We start from the raw sequence: 18282 nt of genomic DNA, 5'->3' as shown, positions 1-18282 counted from the left end.
ATCAGCAAAACCTGAACCTGGTTCTTTTCCTTTCCCACAACCCAAGAACAGCGGGAGGAAAACTTGACTTTGCAGTTTTTAAAACTGATTTGAAATCTTTTAAAGATTCCCACCTTTCCTTTCTGGAGATTCCCCATTCCACAGGGAAAGGGTTATTTCCAAAACTGGTGACATTGGGCAGAAGATTTGATGCTGAGCATTGACAAAGGCAGAACTGGACTCCCTTTTTCTCTGGAATTAAGGAAATCACACCAAGAATTGGAACATCCAACTGCTGGAAAACAGATTCAAAGTGCTTGACTTCTGTTCAGAAGTATTTTTCTGTCTATTGAGCCTATTTAGAAGGCTCAATGGAAGTGAAATTGGATTTATTTCTTCCAGAATATCAATAAATGCTTGTACCCTGCTGCCTGATAATCAGCTATAAATTCCCTGTATTACTAAGTGATTCCACTCATGGGTTTTACTTCCACCTGACACTGGATTATTTCAGAGTGAAACCATCATTAAATCAACCCTGCTCTCCTCTAAGTCAGGTTTCTAATTTTTTACCCTGTTGCTGTGTCCTTTCCCTCCAACCTGCTCCTGTTAATAACTGAAAACAGAATAACAGGTGAAGGGTCTTAAATAACAGGAAAAGAGCCGACAGACGGGAGTGAATCTTTAAATAACCAGAAACAAAGCTAACAGCCAAAGTGAGTATCTTAAATAACCAGAAACAAGCTAACAGGCTGAGTGTTATATTTTAAATAACCAGAAACAAGCTAACAAGGTGAGTGTTATATTTTAAATAATAAGAAACAAGCTAACAGGCAAAGTGAATATTTTCAATAACTGGAAACAAGCTAACAGGCTGAGTGATATATTTTAAATAACCAGAAACAAGCTAACAGGCTGAGTGACATATTTTCAATATCTGGAAACAAGTTAACAGGCAAAGTGAGTATCTTAAGTAACTAGAAATAAGATAACAAGCTGAGGAATATTTTTAATAACTGGAAACTAGCTAACAGGAAAGTGAGTTTCTAAAATAACCAGAAACAAGCTAACAGCCAAAGTGATGTATTTTAAACAACTGAAAACAATATAAGATGCTAAGGAATATTTTAAAATAACTGGAAACAAGCTACTAGGCTGAGTATCTTGAGTAATTAGAATTAAGATAACAGGCTAAGGAATATTTTTAATAACTGGAAACGAGTTAATAGGCAAAGTGAATATTTTAAATAACTAGAAAACAAGCTAACAGCTTAAGTAAATATTTTTAATAGCTGGAAAACTAGCTAATAGACAAAATGAAATATTTTAAATATCTGTAAACCAGCAAGAGGACATCCCAAATAACAGAAAAAGCAGCGGGTACCCAGCCCTGACTGTGCCTGTTTTTCTGTCCCACATCCTCAGCACATCCAGCACAGCTGTAAGGTGTGAGTCCTGCCCTGACAATCAACATCCCTCTTTGCTCTCCTTGCTGCATCTGGGCTGAGAGGAACCCCTCATTTCCCTGTTTCCAGCCTGGGTTTATCCTCCTGTGCTCCTCCAACTCAGCAGAAAGCAGCAACAGCTTCATCACACTGGAAATTGTTTGTTGGTTTTGCTTAGTAGAGAACGGATAAAAAAAAAATAAAATAAAACAATCAAATAGCTTCACACTGCAGATTAGAACAGCCCAGACTGCCCCAGACTCCATCTGGTCCTCATTAACATCCAGAAACAACCCCAAAGTGTCTGCCAGGCAATATTTGACATTTACACAGAGAAGCCAAATGAGATGTGCCCAACTGCAGGGTCCTGCTTGGTCCAGGGGGATTTTTGGGGGGATTTTGGCTGGGGCAGGCAGGGCAGGGTGTCCTGAGCAGGGTTTGGCTTGTGGTGAGCTCAGAGCTGCTCTGGGGGGTGTGCAGGGGGGATGATGTGGCCATGAGTTTGCACAGAAATGTTTTATTCAGGCTGTTTATCCTCAAAAGAGCATTTTCCTTTTAGATTAAATTATCTGGACTCTGTTTTATTCTAAACACAGGAGACAGGACTCAAGCATTTCCTCTTTTAGGAAGTATGGTTGAATGTATTTCCTACAAAATTTATAAAGAATTCAGGCAAGGGCTTGTGTGGCTCCTTAAGATTTCAAACCCTTCTTCCCTAAATGCTGAAGGAGCTGCTCTGTCAGGACACAGCTCCATCCCAGTGACACCAAATACAAATGCAAGCAGACAGCAGCTATGAGCTCTTTGCGAAGGGCAGCCTGATAAAAACCATAATCAAATTATTTACCAATATTCCCCATTTTGTCTCAAGACCATAAATTCCATTACATAATAAAATATTTCCTTTTTTTTTTTTTTAATTTTTTACAGCTGGGGAAGCTGTGGCTCTAAAAGGACTTGTTAAAATCACCTCCTGGGACTGGAGGTGAGATGAGTTTACCAACAACAGAACTGAATTTTAGCAGTGACAATTTTCATTCCAGCAGATGACAGAGTGACCGCTGGAAGTGGAAGAAAAACCACAGATTTCTGTCTTCCCATCTCCTCCCCTTACAAAGCAACTCTGAGATTTTTGCTACAGACACCACATTTTAATTAATTTCCCTAGTAAAGAACTGTGTATTCCTATTCCCATATCTTTGTCTGAAAGCCCCTTAATTTCGAAATTATAATAATTTGGAGGGAGGGGGTTTATATTTTCTATTTCAAAGAGAAGCTCCTGCCTTTCTTAGGCAGACACCTGTCCTCCAGACTAGGACACATCTCCCTGAAACCATTCATCTGTTCTGCAGCACAGCTGGACGAGAGGAGGACAGGAGGAGCTGAGCAGTGGCTGCTGTTCAGAGTGGCTGCAGAAATAACATTTCTCTGCTCCATCCATCCCTGCCTGCTGCTCAGGCACTCCCATCATCATTACCTGCTCAATTACTGCTCTCACAGGTCATGCCTGGCACCAGGAGCTCCCATCCTGCTGCTCCACCAGCTCTCTCCACCAGGGGAATTCTTCCGGTCTATTTTTAATTCTGCCTCATAATCAGGCCCTAATTTTATGCATATTGGCTCAGGATATTTTTTCCCTTTCTTCTACATTGTCAGTCTGCTTGTCACATCCTTGCTGAAGGGGATTCCTCACTCCAGTCCTTCTCTTGCTAGGGTAGGATGGCCTCTTTTGCTTGAGGATTATAGGCTCTGACAGTGCTGACACAGAAAAATAAAACCCCAGAATGATTTCAAACCATGAGCAGGGCTGTTTCCTCCAGAGCAGGAATGCAGAGCTCCTCCTGCCCTTTCCTCCCAGCCCAAACCCAGCTCCTTCTCCTCACCAGAGCATCCCAACTCTCTGACAGCCTCTCCCTCACTTGCTGATAAGATTATCAGTTCTAGTAACAAGGAGACCACACACAGTGTCCCCTCCATGACTAAAGCTGGCAGTGTCTGCAGAAGTCACAACAAAGCTGGGACATTAAATCAGCAAGGGAAGAAAAGAACTGGGTATCCTCAAAGAACAGCACAAATCTCCTCAATCCAGGGCAATTAACTCTCACTGCCAGGTAAAAGTAGAATCTTTTCTAGGAGAGAGTTTTGAGGGAGCTCAGATATTTCAGAAAAACAGAATTTATTTGCTCTTTAGTCTTTGGAGTTTTTATTCCCCTCTCCATTCTGCTTTTACAAGATGGTCATAAAAAATGAAGCAGTGTTTAAACCAGCAGCAAGGGTGGAAGAGCAGTGCTAATTCCTGCCTGAATCAGCTCCCTCCTGCAGGAACTGGAAATTAATTTGCCTTCTATGAGCTGAACTTGTTCCTGAGCTCGACTTGCTAAACCAGGAGCTTTCAGTGTGGAGAGATGACAGATACCCTGCGAGAATCAGAGAATCCCAGACCCCATCAGAAGCCTCTAAAAGCCCCAAACCCCCAAGAGAAGAGAGCACACAGAGTTAAAAGAGCTCCAGCACACTCCAGCCTGTCTCATCAGCACCAAAGCTGCCAGGAGCTATTGGAGCTGCTGTTTTTTTTTTTTTTCTGGGCAGGCTGGGTTTTCCACGCTGCAGAAAAGGAAATATTGAGAGGACAACCCCGAGGCCAGGAACTGGAAGGGGAATCTTCCAAGGGATGGGTTTGCATCACAGGGTGGGGGAGAGGCTCTGAGCTGCTCTGGGAGTGGGGAAAGGTTCCTGCATATGTCATGTGCCATTGCAAAGTGAGAAAAAGGATTTGCATTCTCCTGGGGAAAGGCAAATTTTATTGGTCAAAATAAAGGACATCCTTCTGGTGATGGCAAAAAAGGTGTGAAAGCACAGCAGGCAATCACTCATAGCAAATAATTCGTTTTTTAATTCACTTAATATTCACTGAGGTGGGATAGAACACGCCCTGCACCACTGTTATAACCCCAAAAACCGAGCAGGTTGGGCTTTATCAGAGCTTTGTGAACAAAGAGCAGTCCCCAGCAGTGCTCAGAAAACCGCTAACGAGGCAGCAAAACGTCAATATTGCCTAACTGGCTAGTTAAAACCATTCCACATGCATGAATAACCAGCTTTTGTGATCAGCTTTGTTTTATCCTCCTGCATGCTTTTGCTTAAAGGTGTTTGTCAGGAGGAAGGGAAGGAAGTAAAGAATTCATTTAAGCTAGGTATCTTCAGTTCTCAGCTTTCCTGCAGGAGTTTCTGCTCTGGAATGACACAGGGAGATGCTGACCAGTGCCTGGTTTGTTTGGACAGCAAAAAATCAGTTAAAATTTAGGGTTTCCATGCAAACCTGAGGCTGCAGGGTTTTAAGGAGCAGTGCAAACAGGCAAAGCAACAATCCCTGCCTCAGAGCACCTAAAATCCAGAAAATACCACCCTAAATTCTTCTGGTTGGTGCAAAAAGCCAAATTTCCTCCGTTCACACCCGATTTTGGCTTCTCCTGGGGAGGTAGGAGAGGAGAAAATTCCTGTGACAACCCCACAGCCTCCACCGCATTTGGAGCCTTTTCCTAATGGGAACGCATCCCTGGCTGCCCCACAATGGGAGTGCCCAGGGCGCTGCTCAATAGGAGAAAAGCCAGCCCAAGTCATTAGAGGCAGAATCCCTGTGTAATTCAGCACGGTTATCTGCAGAGCAGAGCAGCCCAGGAGGCTCCAGCCTCCCTCCCAGCAGCTCACACAGGGCCTGAATGAAGTGACAGCTGCAGAATTGTGGTTTTTGTTGGCTCCAGGGGTAGCCTGGGGCTAAGAGGAAGGAGCTGACAAAGCCAGAGAGGTTGGGATGCATTTGGCACAGCAAGGGAAGGCTCTTCCCCCATTAAAGCAGCGCCTGGCAGGTGGAGCAGAGGGCTGGGCTGTGCCCATCCATTCCTGCAGAGATTTCAGAGCGAAGGGCTGAGTGCTCTCCCTCTGCAGAGCCAGCTGTCAAAGCCAGCGTTTCCAGTGCTCCAGAGCTCCCCTAAAACTTGGACACCTCCTTTGGTGTGACCCAGCTCGGGCGTCCCACAGTCACAATTCCAGAGTAAATCTTGTGTAACACTGGAAATGGAGACACTCAAAACTATTAAAGATGGAGCCTGAATCACTGAACATGAATCACTGGCAATCCAGGCTGGAACCTCAACATCCTGAATGCTTCTTTGACCAGAAGACACTCACCACTGCTTCAAATCCCATTTTGAATAGAAAAAAAATATATTTATAATCATGGGATTTGTGAACACAAAAGCTCTGCTTTGTCTGGCTGCAATTCCCTTTGTCTCCAAGCAAGAGCTTGACAATGGGAAGGAGGAGAGGATTTGCCCAGAGCAGAGACCACAGACAAAGCTGCACTGTGGGAACATCTCCGTGGCATTGGATGGATCCAAACAGCTCCTTCTGTGGGATGCTGGGGGAGCAGCACCCAGCTGTCCCCAAGTGCCACCTCAGGGACACTCAGCTGAGCTGGAATCAACAGGAAAAGCATCAGAACTGATGAGCAGCAGTCCTGAATCTCCACACAAGCATGGGGTCAGGTGGAACTGAGCTTTGGACTCACTGACAAAAGATTTGGGGTGTGCTCTGTGCTCAAGTGACAAATAAACCATGTGTGAGTGTCACAGCAGCACCAGCCATAAAAACACACTGATTTCCTTGCAGGAAGGGATGGAGCTGGCACAGGTGGCTCCCAGTGACACCCAACACAGACCTGAGGAAACACAACAAAGCCACACTCACACAGCAACAGAGTGAAGGGTGAGAAGAATCACCAGAACATCACTCAGCCAGGTCAGATAAAGAGAATTTCTATTTTAAAACCTTGTCATTCATAAATGCTAATTTTAAAAAAGCTAAATTAAAAAAAAAATAATAAAGCTAAATTTAGTTTGCTACTGTTTTGGAAATGTTCAGGTCCAGCATCCTAAATTAACTCAGGTTCTTCAAAGCTGGCTCAGTTTGCTGCTCATCCATTTGCACAAACAGCAAACAAACAATAATACAACACACAACTGGTAAATAAACATTACCATAATATACAAAGGTAAATAAACACCAATACATACCCAAATGGTAAATATCCATTATAAATTATACATTATAAAATCTCCTTTTTGCAGAGCCCAGCTCTTGCAGCACTCTGAACAAATGAAGCAAAGAGCTGCCAACACCCCCACACCCAGCAGAGCCTCCTGGCCCCAGCTCTGGGGGAGTGAGAGGCTGCCCTGAGTGTCACTGAAAGCTCTGACACCATTTTAAGGCTGGTTTTGTGCTCCACGAGTTCCAAGTGGGGCCTGAGATGTCTGCAATTCAGGCAGTGCTCCTGCTTTGTTTTGGGTGCAGCAGCCTGGACTCATCACTGCACCAAATCCTGGGTTTGGTGTCCCTGGAGTCACCCAATTCCTCCAACAGATTGTTTTGTGTCCCTGGGCCAAATTCTGTGCAATAAATCCTGAGTTTGGTGTGCCTGGAGTTACCCAAGTTCCCCAAGCAGATTTTTTGTGTCCCCAGGTAAAATTTACTGCACCAAATTCTGGGTCTGATGTGCCTGGAAGTCACTTGAGCTCCCCCAGGAGATTCTTGTCTCTCTCAAGCTCCAGGCAGATTTTTTGTGTCCCTGTGCCAAACTCCCTGCACCAAATCCTGAGTTCGGTGTCCCTGGAGTCAATCAAATTCCTCTAACAGTTTTTTTGTGTCCCTGGGCCAAATTCTGTGCGATAAATCCTGAGTTTGGTGTGCCTGGAAGTCACTCGAGCTTCCCCAGGAGATTTTTAAGTCCCTGGGCTAAACTCTGCACCAAATCCTGGGTTTGGTGTCCCTGGAGTCACCCAAATTCCTCCAACAGATTTTTTTTTGTGTCCCTGGGCCAAATTCTAAGTTTGGTGTCCCTGGAAGTCACTACATCTACCCCAGGAGATTCTTGTGTCCTTCAAGCTCCTCCAGCAGATTTTTTGTGTCCCTGGGGCAAACTCTCTGCACCAAATCTGACTTTGGTGTCTCTAGAGTCCCTTGAGCTACTCCAGCAGATTTTTTGTGTCCCTGGGGCAAACACTCTGCAACAAATCCTGGTTCTGGTGTCCCTGGGAGCCACCCAAGCTCTCTCAGCAGATTTTTTGTGTCTCCAGGCAAAACTCATTGCACCAAATTCTGGGTTTGATGTCCCTGGAAGTCACTTGAGCTCCCCCAGGAGATTCTTTTGTCCCTCAAGCTCCCCAAGCAGACTTTTTGTGTCCCTGGGAGCCACCCAGGCTCTCCCAGCAGATTTTTTGTGTCCCCAGGCAAAATTCACTGCACCAAATTCTGGTTTTGGTGTCCCTGGAAGTCACTGCATCTGCCCCAGGAGATTCTTGTCTCTCTCAAGCTCCTCCAGTAGATTTTTTGTGTCCCTGGGCCAAACTCCCTGCACCAAATCTGAATTTGGTGTCCCTGGGAGCCACCCAAGCTCCTCCAGCAGACTTTTTATGTCCCCAGCCAAAATTCACTGCACCAAATCTGAGTTTGGTGTCTCTAGAGTCCCTTGAGCTCCTCCAGCAGATTTTTTGTGTCCCCAGACAAACTCCCTGCACCAAATCCTGGCTTTGCTGTCCCTGCAGCCACCCAAGCTCTGCCAGCCCATCCCTGTGTCCCATTTTGAGCTGCTGGCTCTCCACAGCAGCTCCTGAGCACGTTCATGTCTCAGGAGGGGCAGGGAGGCAGAGCAGCCTGATGCTGCTGCTCTGAAAGCAGTGCTAGTGCCAGCCAGTGCCTGGGGAGAATGAAGCAATTTCCTTAATGTTGCTCAACAAGGCAGGATCCAGCAGGATTCCCAGGCCTGCAGCCTCACTCCAGCACTGTCACTCTGGAATTAGCCAGCCCCAGCTCCACATCTGCCTCTGCACCTCTCCCTGCAGAGCTTCCAGAAATGCTGCTTTGTTCAGGAAAAGGGGAAAGGAAAAAAAAAATATAAAAGGAGAAAAAAAAGAAAAAAGCCTGATGTTGGAGAACATGGCTCCTTTTTTTTTTCCTCTTGTCCCTGGAATTGTGATTGGAAATAATTGGAAGTGTCACTGGAAGTAATCAGAAGTGACAGTCCCTGGGCTACAAGGCTTTTGCTTCAAGTCTAACGATCCCCCCGCAAAACAAAACCTAAATTTAAACAATGAAGTCATAAAGTGATTTGCCTTCAAGGTTGAAAACCCTGCATTTTTTTAATGAAAAAAAAAAAAAAAAAAAAAAAAAGAAAAGAAGTGCCTGGCTGTGGTTCAGTTCAATATTGCAGGCTGGCTGTGTTAGATGAAAGCACAAAACACACACAAAGACACCCCCTGATTTCTGGCCCTACCTGGCCAGTAAAGGTCCATGTCTGTATTAAACATTCCTGTGACCTTTGAAATTCTGTCACATCTTTAAGGGAAAACACAGCCTGAGTAATCTGAGCTGTGAGACTCATCCAGCACCCATCTCAAATATTCCAAATACTGGAAAACCACTCGTTCCAATTTGCTGAAGCACAAAGGGAATGGAATGAGTCATTCTTATTTTTACATTTCTGCAAAGCCCATCCAGGCTCTTAGGGAAAGAATCTGTTCAAAAAACCTCACAGTCACAATACACCCATGTATTTACTAGATAGAAAAACTGATTTTCCTATTAATAGTAATTCAGAGACCCAGCACACAGAGCTCAGGATTTCCTTTCCTGGGGGTTTCTCTGAGACCACAGCACAGTGCTACCAAAACCCATTAACATGAAAAACCCCATTAATATGTGATAGAAAACAAAGATAAATCTCTCCAGGGGGCAGGTGAAGGATTCCAGCTGTTTGTTGATGATCTGCACATCACTGCTGTGCCCACACTTGGGGATGTAGCAGGAGGGAAATGGTTTTAAGTCAGAGCTGCAGAGGTTTCAGCTGTGCCTGTGTTTCCTCCTCTGCTTTAAATGTTCTCTGTGCAATCTGGCCCTGCTGGAGTGAGCACAAACTTTCTCTCAGTGCCCCCTGCCCAAGCCCAGCCTTGCCTCTAACCCTGCACGCTCCATTTCAGAGCAGCCTCCTCCTGCCAGGCAGAGGCACAAACACACCCCAATCCTCACTGACCTTCTCCCTCCACAGGCAATTCCACTGCAGGCACCAGGCTGAACTCCAACCTTCCCACCCAGGCTTCAGCCTCGTGCTCCTGACACAAAAATAAAAAACCCTGGCAGCTCCCCAGGAGGGGAGAGAGGCTCAGAGTGTGCAGTGATGTGGATTGATCCTTGTGGGCAGCAAACCTGACAGTGGGGCTGAGGATGGGCAGTTCTGAGTTAAACATTTGCCTGTCCCAGCTGCCAAATGATTTCCTGGAAAAGGGAGGAGCAGATGAGGACAGGATGGGTTTTGTGGCCCTCTGTCACATCCAGCACCTTGGAGCTGCTCTGTCCTCTTTACAACTCATTGCAAAGGACAGACAGAGCTCATTAAAGAGTCAGATAAATAAACCAGATAAACCCAGGTGCCAAGGCGGGGAGGGCCTGGTGTCCAAGCTCCTTTTGTGGGATATTTCTGGGAGGAAGGAGCAGCGTTATTCTGGGTTGATAACAGAGCAGAGCTGCAGGCTCCTGCTGCATCCACCTTCCCTGCACTCTGGCCAGGCAAACACTCCAGCCCAGGGGTGGCTGTCACTGTCCCCAGCGCTGAGGAGGGGACAGAGCCCAGCAGAGGAACGAGCTGGGATCCAGCCTGTGCCTGCTGGCTTCTCACACATTTTCCATTGTTGTGCTCGCTCCTGTCCTTCCAGGCTCTCCTCACAGACCTCCCTGACCCCACCTCACCCTTGACTTTTTGCTGGGCTCTTTCTGTAAACCAAGCATTTCTAAAAACGGATGAAGACACAGCTTTGGGGAAAAAAAAAAATAAAAAACAACCCAACCAAGACAGACCCATTCATCTTTTCAAGGAGGCACCACCAAGCTCCCTCTGCACCCAGAGCACACGAGATGTGCACAATAAAACACATTTGGAGGCACAAACACTGCCTGCAGCCTGGCCTAACACAGGCATTGCTGAAATAGAAATTTAAGGTGCATTTTGATTAAAAGTGCTGCACAGAAAGCAGCTTGCAGCACCTCATTTTATTGCTGCTACACAGATTTTAGTGTGACAACGAAGAAAAGATTTTCCAAATACATGTAAGACTGGCAGAGACTGCTGACATCTCTTTCCAGCTCTGAAAACAAATCCCAGCCTGCAGAGGTGCTGAATCCCCTCCAAAACCCTGTGTTTGCCTGGAGGAGAACAGGGAATTTGCTGTGATCCTCAGGACAAACACCAGGATCTCTCCGTGCCACTTGTGCAGTGACATTTCTGGGAAGGAGCTCGTGCTGCTCTTACACAAATTTCCTTTCCCCAAAAAACAAACCTCTAATTCTGTGTGGAGGAGACAAAGCCAGGTGGGTACAAAGGCAAACTTATTTTCCATGGGAAATTCAGAATAGTTGCCTTCCCTCTGGCTGTACTTGCCATAAAAATGAATTCTACTCCACAATTTTGGCATGCTGCTTTTCCTCACTCTGGCAGGTTACTCTTTTCTCCCTCATGGTAAAAAGGAAAAAGCACAAAGGATTTTAAAAAAACCTCCAAAATGAACTTTTTTGTTTGTTTTTAGATGTTAAAAATCCCAACTATTTTGTGTAAAACAAAGCAGCACTAGAGAAAAACAGGCCATTTATCATCCAGTGTCTCAACAGCAAATATTTGATGCAAACCATCCCTGGCTTTGGAAGAACTGGAGTGTCTCACAAGGAGTGTTAACCCTGATATTCTGCCAGAGAGCAACTCAATTATGTTTGGCTCCCTCAAATTCCCCCTGGAGTGCCAAACAGATCCTCTGCTTTCCTTTATTCCCTTTCCTCAGGTATTCCCAGTGTTCTGATAAAGATTTAGAATTAAATCCACACTCCTCTAACAGCTTGAATATCTCACCCAGCTGATGTTTTGCTGCCTGCTCTTGAGATTGGAGATGAATTTTTATCAATTCCATGAAGCTGTCCTGGGGAGAACAGTCCTTTTTTAAAGCTAAATACTCCATAAAGTTCCTGCATTCCTTCAGGAGCCAGTGACAAAGGAAAATAAAGACACAAAAGTCACCCACAAAATTGCTTTTGTTGTTCTTTACACCTCTCCTGAGCCAAGGTTTGTGTTAAATGTTATTAAAAAATGAGGCAAAGCCCTTGTCCCACCAACCCTCAACACCATGGAACAGTCAAAGGCAAGAGAAGGAGACAAAGAAAACTGGAAAATAGCAAATTATATTATAGCTATCACTGAGAAATTCTGGAAATGTCTGGAAAATCAGCATGAATAGAGGTCCATAACCTGGAAAAGGTCTCCTTTAGTTTCTATTATTTCTGGGAAACCAGCAGGAATGAAAGCCCACAGGCTTTGTTTTAAGAAACCTAAAAACTGTCTGCTTTGGTTTTTCCTCCTGGAAAATCAGCAGGAATGGAGATCCACAAGCTTTATTTTAAGCAGCCTGAAAACGCTCCTTTGTTTTTGTTGTTTTTCATTCTTTTCTTTTTTTTACTGCTTCTGAAAAATCAGTAAGAATTAAGGTCCACAAACTTTGTTTTAAGGAACCTGAAAACCCTCTGGTTTTCACTCCTAGGAAATCAGCAGGACTAGAGATCCACAAGCTTTGTTTTAAGCAACCCAAAAACTGTCTCCTTTGGTTTTTATTTTTTTACTACTTCTGAAAAATCAGCAAGAATTAAGGTCCACAAGCTTTGTTTTGAGGAACCTGAAACCTGTATCCTTTGATTTCTGGGAAATAAAGGTCCACAAGCTTTGTTTTAAGGAACCTGAAATGTCTCCTTTGGTTTCCACTGCTCCCAGCAGCAGCATCCCGCTAAATCCACAATTCCCAGCGCTGTCACTGACAGCAGGGGCACTTCTTGAAAAATCTTTATTGCAGTGGGTTCTGCTTTGCTGTGGCACAGGACAGAAGGGTTTGGGGAGCTGGTGCCAGGCACAGGGCACCCCACAGATTTGCTGTGACACAGAAGAGTTTGGGGAGGTGGGGTGCCAAGGACAGGACACAGGACAGAAGGGTTTGGGGAGCAGGGTGCCAAGAACAGGGTACCCCACACAGGGTACCCCAAAGGTTTGCTGTGACACAGAAGGTGTGGGAGCAGGGTGAGAGGCACAGGGCACAGAACAGAAGGGTTTGGGGTGCAGGGTGAGAGGCACAGGGCACCCCCAGGTATGGTGTGACAAAGAAGAGAAGGGTTTGGAGAGCAGGGTGCCACACACAGGGCACAGGACAGAAGGGTTTGGGGAGCAGGGTGAGAGGCACAGAGCACAGGACAGGTTTGCTGTGACACAGAAGAGTTTGGGGAGCTGGGTGCCAAGCACATGACAGAAGGTTTGGGAGCTGGGTGAGAGCACAGGGCACCCACAGTTTGGTGTGGCACAGGACAGAAGGGTTTGGGGAGGTGGGTACCAGGCACAGAACAGAAGGTTTGGGGAGCAGGGTGCCACACACAGGGCACCCCCAGGTTTGGTGTGACACAGAAGGTTTGGGGAGGTGGATGCCAGGCACAGGACAAAGGACAGAAGAGTTTGGGGAGCAGGGTGCCAGGCACAGGGCACAGGACAGAAGGGTTTGGGGTGCAGGGTGAGAGGCACAGAGCACAGGACAGGTTTGCTGTGACACAGGACAGAAGGGTTTGGGGAGGTGGGTGCCAAGCACAGGACAGAAGAATTTGGGGAGCAGGGTGAGAGCACAGAGCACTCACAGATTTGCTGTGACACAGAAGGTTTGGGGAGCAAGGGTGTCAGGCACAGGGCACAGGACAGAAGGGTTTGGGGAGCAAGGTGCCACACACAGGGTACCCCCAGGTTTGCTGTGCTCTCAGAGCAGGATTCTCCAGCAGAGCAGAGCAGAGCACAGCCCCAGGCAGCCCCAGCATCATCTCGGATTTCCCAGCTACCAGCCCGTGGATACCTGGGCAAATGCTGCTGTCAGAGGCAATTGCTCACTGCAGCAGCCCTGCAAGGAGCTGCTCCATGACCTTTGTGGTGGTGCAGTGAGACAGCAGGAGCTGAGAGCTCAGCACACAGGCTGCAGCGCCCTGGGACAGCACTGAAAGAGATTCCTGGACCTCAGAGCTCAGGGGGCACAGCTGAGCTGCTCAGAGGGGTTTTGGCCCAGATTGACACCCCAGCATCATCATTGCTAAGGTGATTTTTACTGCAGTGATTCTTTGCACTGCTGGGAAGGGTCACTGCCCACTGCAGGAGGGTGGGGTTGGCACATTCCCTGCTCTGACCCCCAAACCCTGCAGGTCCTGCAGGGCACAGCACTCACAGCAGCCAACAGCTGAGGAAAAAGCACATGAAACCAGTGACAGAGCCAGGCAGGCAGATCATCACTCCTGAGAACTGTTTTGATCATGAGAAAAATTCGCTTTTCCTTGAATTAAAAATATTCATTAAAAATATTCATGGTTGATTTGAGTGGGGGGAAAGGCAGAGATCTCCCACTCCATAAAATTTACACCAACCCAGGAACACATTTCAATGAAAGCATTGGCTACTCCTTTATTCTACATTCTGCTGTGAATTTTTCCACTCTGAAGTGAAGAACCACTCCAAAAATTCTGCTTTTCAAGGGTGCAGTGATACAAAGGGAGTTTGTGACCCCTGATTCTCACTCCTCAGCTGGTCACAACCATGTCACACTGTCATGGGCCACCTTCCCCTCCCCTGGCCAAGTGAGCCTGGCCATGCTCCTGTCCACACTCAGCAATCTTTCATCTTGTTTTGTTTAAATAAAGTCTCCCCAAACAGATTGCCTCCTGCTTCCTGTCTCCTCACACAGCTGCTCGTGTGCCCCAGAGAGGTAAACAGTGGAAAAGACAAGAATTGTGTATATTAGTCATGTTATTGGGATGTTTAATGATGCAAACCCAAAACTTCCTCTCAAGGCTTCTCTAAAAACCTTTTTTCCACATTAGTCCTCACTTTATCAGAAAAAAAAAAAAAAATAGCAAGACATCACAGGCAGTTCTGTAGATTTTTACTGCAGAAAATTCAGGCTTTAGCCAGCAAATCAGATTCCCCAACCTCCTTGTGCTCAGGAGGATCTAGGAACAGAGAAGTACAACATTTCCTTACTTTCCTCTGGACTTCTAATGTTGGTGGATGAGGCTGGACAAGGAGCAGAAAGACCAAGTCCTGTGCTGGCAAGGCAGGTAAAGCTCAGGGGGCAGTTCAGGGACCACAAAACATTCCAGGTTTTGCTCTGAGTTCTGAGGACAATTCTCCCCTCACCAGTGCTTGGGCAGGAGAGGCTGAGAATCTGAATCCAGGTGAGGGCAAAGTGTCTTTTGCTGTGTTCCTGTCAGAGTGGAGATGCTGAGGATTCATTGATAAAACCACTTGTGTTTTATGGATAAAAGCAGCAAAGAGAAGTTGTGTGGCAACACTTTGTTCCTTCCCCTCCAAACCTTCAGCATATTGGAATATTCAGCAGCTGAGCAGGACCAAAGGCTGCAATCCCATTGTCTCCATCAGCAAGGTGAGCAGCCAGCCCTTCTGTGTCCCCAGTTTCCACAGAGCCACCTCCTGAAGGGCTGAGCAGCCCTGGCAGGAGCTGAGCTGCTCCTCACCCTGCTCTCCTCTTCAAACCCTCCCCACCACCGAGGCACAAATTCCAGAGCAGATGTGCAGGGCCCTCCAGCTCATCCAGACCCCCATCCCTCACTCCCTGCAGAGAAAAGCTTTGCTAGCAGCACTGCCCAGGGCAAAAGCCACTCCTCCATTTCTCAGCAGCTGCACAGATGTTTGTGTTTGATCACCAAACCTCCTTTTTCTAGCCCACATTCCACACCTTGGAGGCTTAAACGGGCTTTCCCTGCCACAATCCTTTAGAGCTGTTCAAACTCCTGTCGTGCCTCTCAGCTCCTCCCAGGGAGCAGTGACCATTCCATTATCACACCTGTGCCCAGATTCCAGCACTCAGGAGGTTGGGTAGTGCCAGGTTTGCCAGCCAGGACAGCAGTGACCATTCCACTGTCACACCCTGTACCCAGGTTCAGGGTTCCTGGGTGGTGCCAGGCTTTGCCCAGCTAGGGAAGCAATGACCATTCCATTGTCACTCCTGTACCCAGGTTCCAGATTCCAGGTTTGTGCCAGGCTGTGCCAGTCAGGGCAGCAGTGACCAGCCCAATTTGTCACACCTGTACCCAGGTTCCAGGTTCCTGGTTTGGCAGCCAGGGCAGCAGTGACCAGCCCTTTGTCACATCTGTACCCAAGTTCTAGGTTCCTGGTTTGTGCCAGGCTTTGCCCAGTCAGGGCAGCAGGAACATTCCATTGTCACACTGTACCCAGGTTCCAGGCTGTGCCAGTCAGGGCAGCAGTGACCAGCCCAATTTGTCACTCCTGTACCCAGGTTTCCAGGTTCCTGGTTTGGCAGCCAGGACAGCAGTGACCATTCCATTGTCACACCTGTACCCAGGTTCCCAGGTTTCCAGCCAGGACAGCAGTGACCAGCCCTTTGTCACACCTGTACCCAGGTTCCTGGCTGTGCCATCCAGGACAGCAGTGACCATTCCCTTGTCACACCTGTACTCAGATTCCAGGTTTCCAGCCAGGGCAGCAGGAACATTCCATTGTCACACTGTACCCAGGTTCCTGGTTTCCAGCCAGGGCAGCAGTGACCAGCCCTTTGTCACACCTGTACCCAGGTTCCAGATTCCAGGTTTCCAGTCAGGACAGCAGTGACCATTCCCTTGTCACACCTGTACCCAGGTTCCTGGTTTCCAGCCAGGACAGTAGTGACCAGCCCTTTGTCACACCTGTATCCAGGTTCCTGGTTTCCAGCCAGGGCAGCAGTGACCATTCCCTTGTCACACTGTACCCAGGTTCCTGGTTTCCAGCCAGGACAGCAATGACCATTCCATTGTCACACCTGTACCCAGGTTCCTGGTTTGGCAGCCAGGGCAGAGTGACCATTCCATTGTCACACTGTACCCAGGTTCCAGGTTTCCAGGCAGGGCAGGGCTGGTGCCTGGCAGCAGGAGGGAGGCACAGCTCCCTCCTCACCTCGCAGGGCTCCTCCAGGACCCCCCCCTCACACACCCCAGCGCTGCCAACTCTTCTCCCCACAGCCCTCCAGCTTTCCTTCACTCTCCTTTTCCTTCCTCTTTTTCCATTCTCTGCTCCTCTCCTCCTCGACAAATAGCCTCTCTCTTTTCTTTCCCTCCTTTCTCGCCTTCCCCCCTTCTCCCATCCCTTTCTCCCCAACTCCTCCCTCCTGCACTCCAACACATCTGTTTCTAATCTCAGCCATCCATTGCAAACAATAACCCCTTTTATTTGCAAGGTCTGAACGCCCAACAATTCAACACAGTTACATTAATGTGACACTCTGCCTGAAACAAAGACATTTTATTCACCTTGTTTTGCCCAGAGGTCCGAGCCCCTCTCTCGATTATCCCTGAAAATCGCTGCCCTCTTTAAACAACAAACACACGTTCCCTAATTAATCTGTTTGACTTTTCAAAATTAATCTGGATAATTGGTGATCTCTGGCTGTCAACCTGCCCATAAAGCAACCAGAAAAGGACAGAACTCAAACACCACTGACATTACAGTTTCCCATAAAAGTTTCCTCCTTACAAACCCCATTTCTCCAACTCACCAGGAACGAATCTCAGAGCAGGCTGGTGGAAGTTTGATTAAATAAAAACAGAGCAACAGCAAAAGCCAACATACCTAAGAAGAGGATTGGAAATGCAGACATTCTCTCCCAGCAAGAGGGACTTTTCCTCCCTTTTTCTTCCTCTCTCCCAAGGACGGCAGGCAGACCTGCACAGGATTCAAAGGAACGCCTCTGGAATGCACTGACTGTAATTGCATCCATGTGCCAGAAAAATAACCAACTTCACTCTTCCTCCCCTCCTGCTATTCATCCCCTGGTCCATCTTCCATCCAGATCCAGCAGAGCTTTTTTTTTTGGGATCTCTGAGGCTGCAAATTCAGGGCCCTGAGAGTTTTGGGGGAGAAGAAGCAGAGGCAGCACGGAGAGGGCTTCACATCCACGGCAGCACAGAACAGTTTTGCCTGTCTGGAGAGGAGAGAAGCAGGGGGAAAAAACACTGAGCTCAATGTTCACCACATGGCTGCCTCCCACTAGAGCCCCTCCCTGCCATCAGCTGGGATTAATAGTGAAGACCAGTCATGTGGGTGAGGTAGAGCTGATTTCCAGCAAGAATACAGATATTTAAAAGAGAAAGAAGACGGTTTCTCCAGTGGTAAAACAGTTAAGTTTGGAGGCAGCAAAAAAAAAAATAAAAATCCAGCGAGGAGAAAAAAAAAAATCAGATTCGTCACTCAGGGGCTGGAGGGAGACTCTTGGAAAAGCTCCTCAGGAGGACAAACTCACTGCTTTGGGCTCTTTTCTGCACTGGAAATTGGAGATTTCAGCCTGGCTGCAACACTTGCTCTGCCTGCTGCGTGGTTTCCTTGCTGTGTTTTTAGGAGAGAAAGCAACCCCCTAAAAATGGATTTAATTTCACATTGTAGCTCTGCTTCACCATGAGGGCAAAGCCCAATCAAGCAGAAATTGGTGGCTGTGGGGTGCAGGTTTAATTCCCTCCCAAAGGGAATTTTAAGGCACACAGAGAGACCTTTACAGCCCATCCTCAGCTTCACCCTCGTGCAGGGGAGCAAGTTTTTAAAATTACCTCAGGTACCCCATAAAGAAATACCCAGCAGAAGGGAAATAAATCAGATTTACCCACCTCGGTGCCTTGGAATACAGAGCAAAAATTCTTCTCCTTAGAACAGTTATGAAAGTGTTTGTGAAGGCTGGAGGAGAGCAGCAAACCGTGG

General features: G+C 47.2%; 1 protein-coding gene across 1 annotated transcript in view; it reads right to left on the bottom strand.

Moving 5' to 3' along the window:
- Positions 1 to 17661, bottom strand: part of LOC117008180 (CXADR like membrane protein) — a 47845-nt gene extending 30184 nt beyond the window's left edge. Inside the window, 2 exon segments of the mRNA XM_033081817.2 lie at positions 17164 to 17199; positions 17202 to 17661. Coding sequence (XP_032937708.1) covers positions 17164 to 17199; positions 17202 to 17307 — 142 coding nt within the window. The 5' untranslated portion in view covers positions 17308 to 17661.
- Positions 17662 to 18282: the final 621 nt, after the last annotated feature.

Source organism: Catharus ustulatus, chromosome 28, assembly GCF_009819885.2.
Source record: "Catharus ustulatus isolate bCatUst1 chromosome 28, bCatUst1.pri.v2, whole genome shotgun sequence".
Classification (NCBI taxonomy): Eukaryota; Metazoa; Chordata; class Aves; order Passeriformes; family Turdidae; genus Catharus; species Catharus ustulatus.
This window is presented reverse-complemented; position numbering and strand designations above follow the sequence as displayed.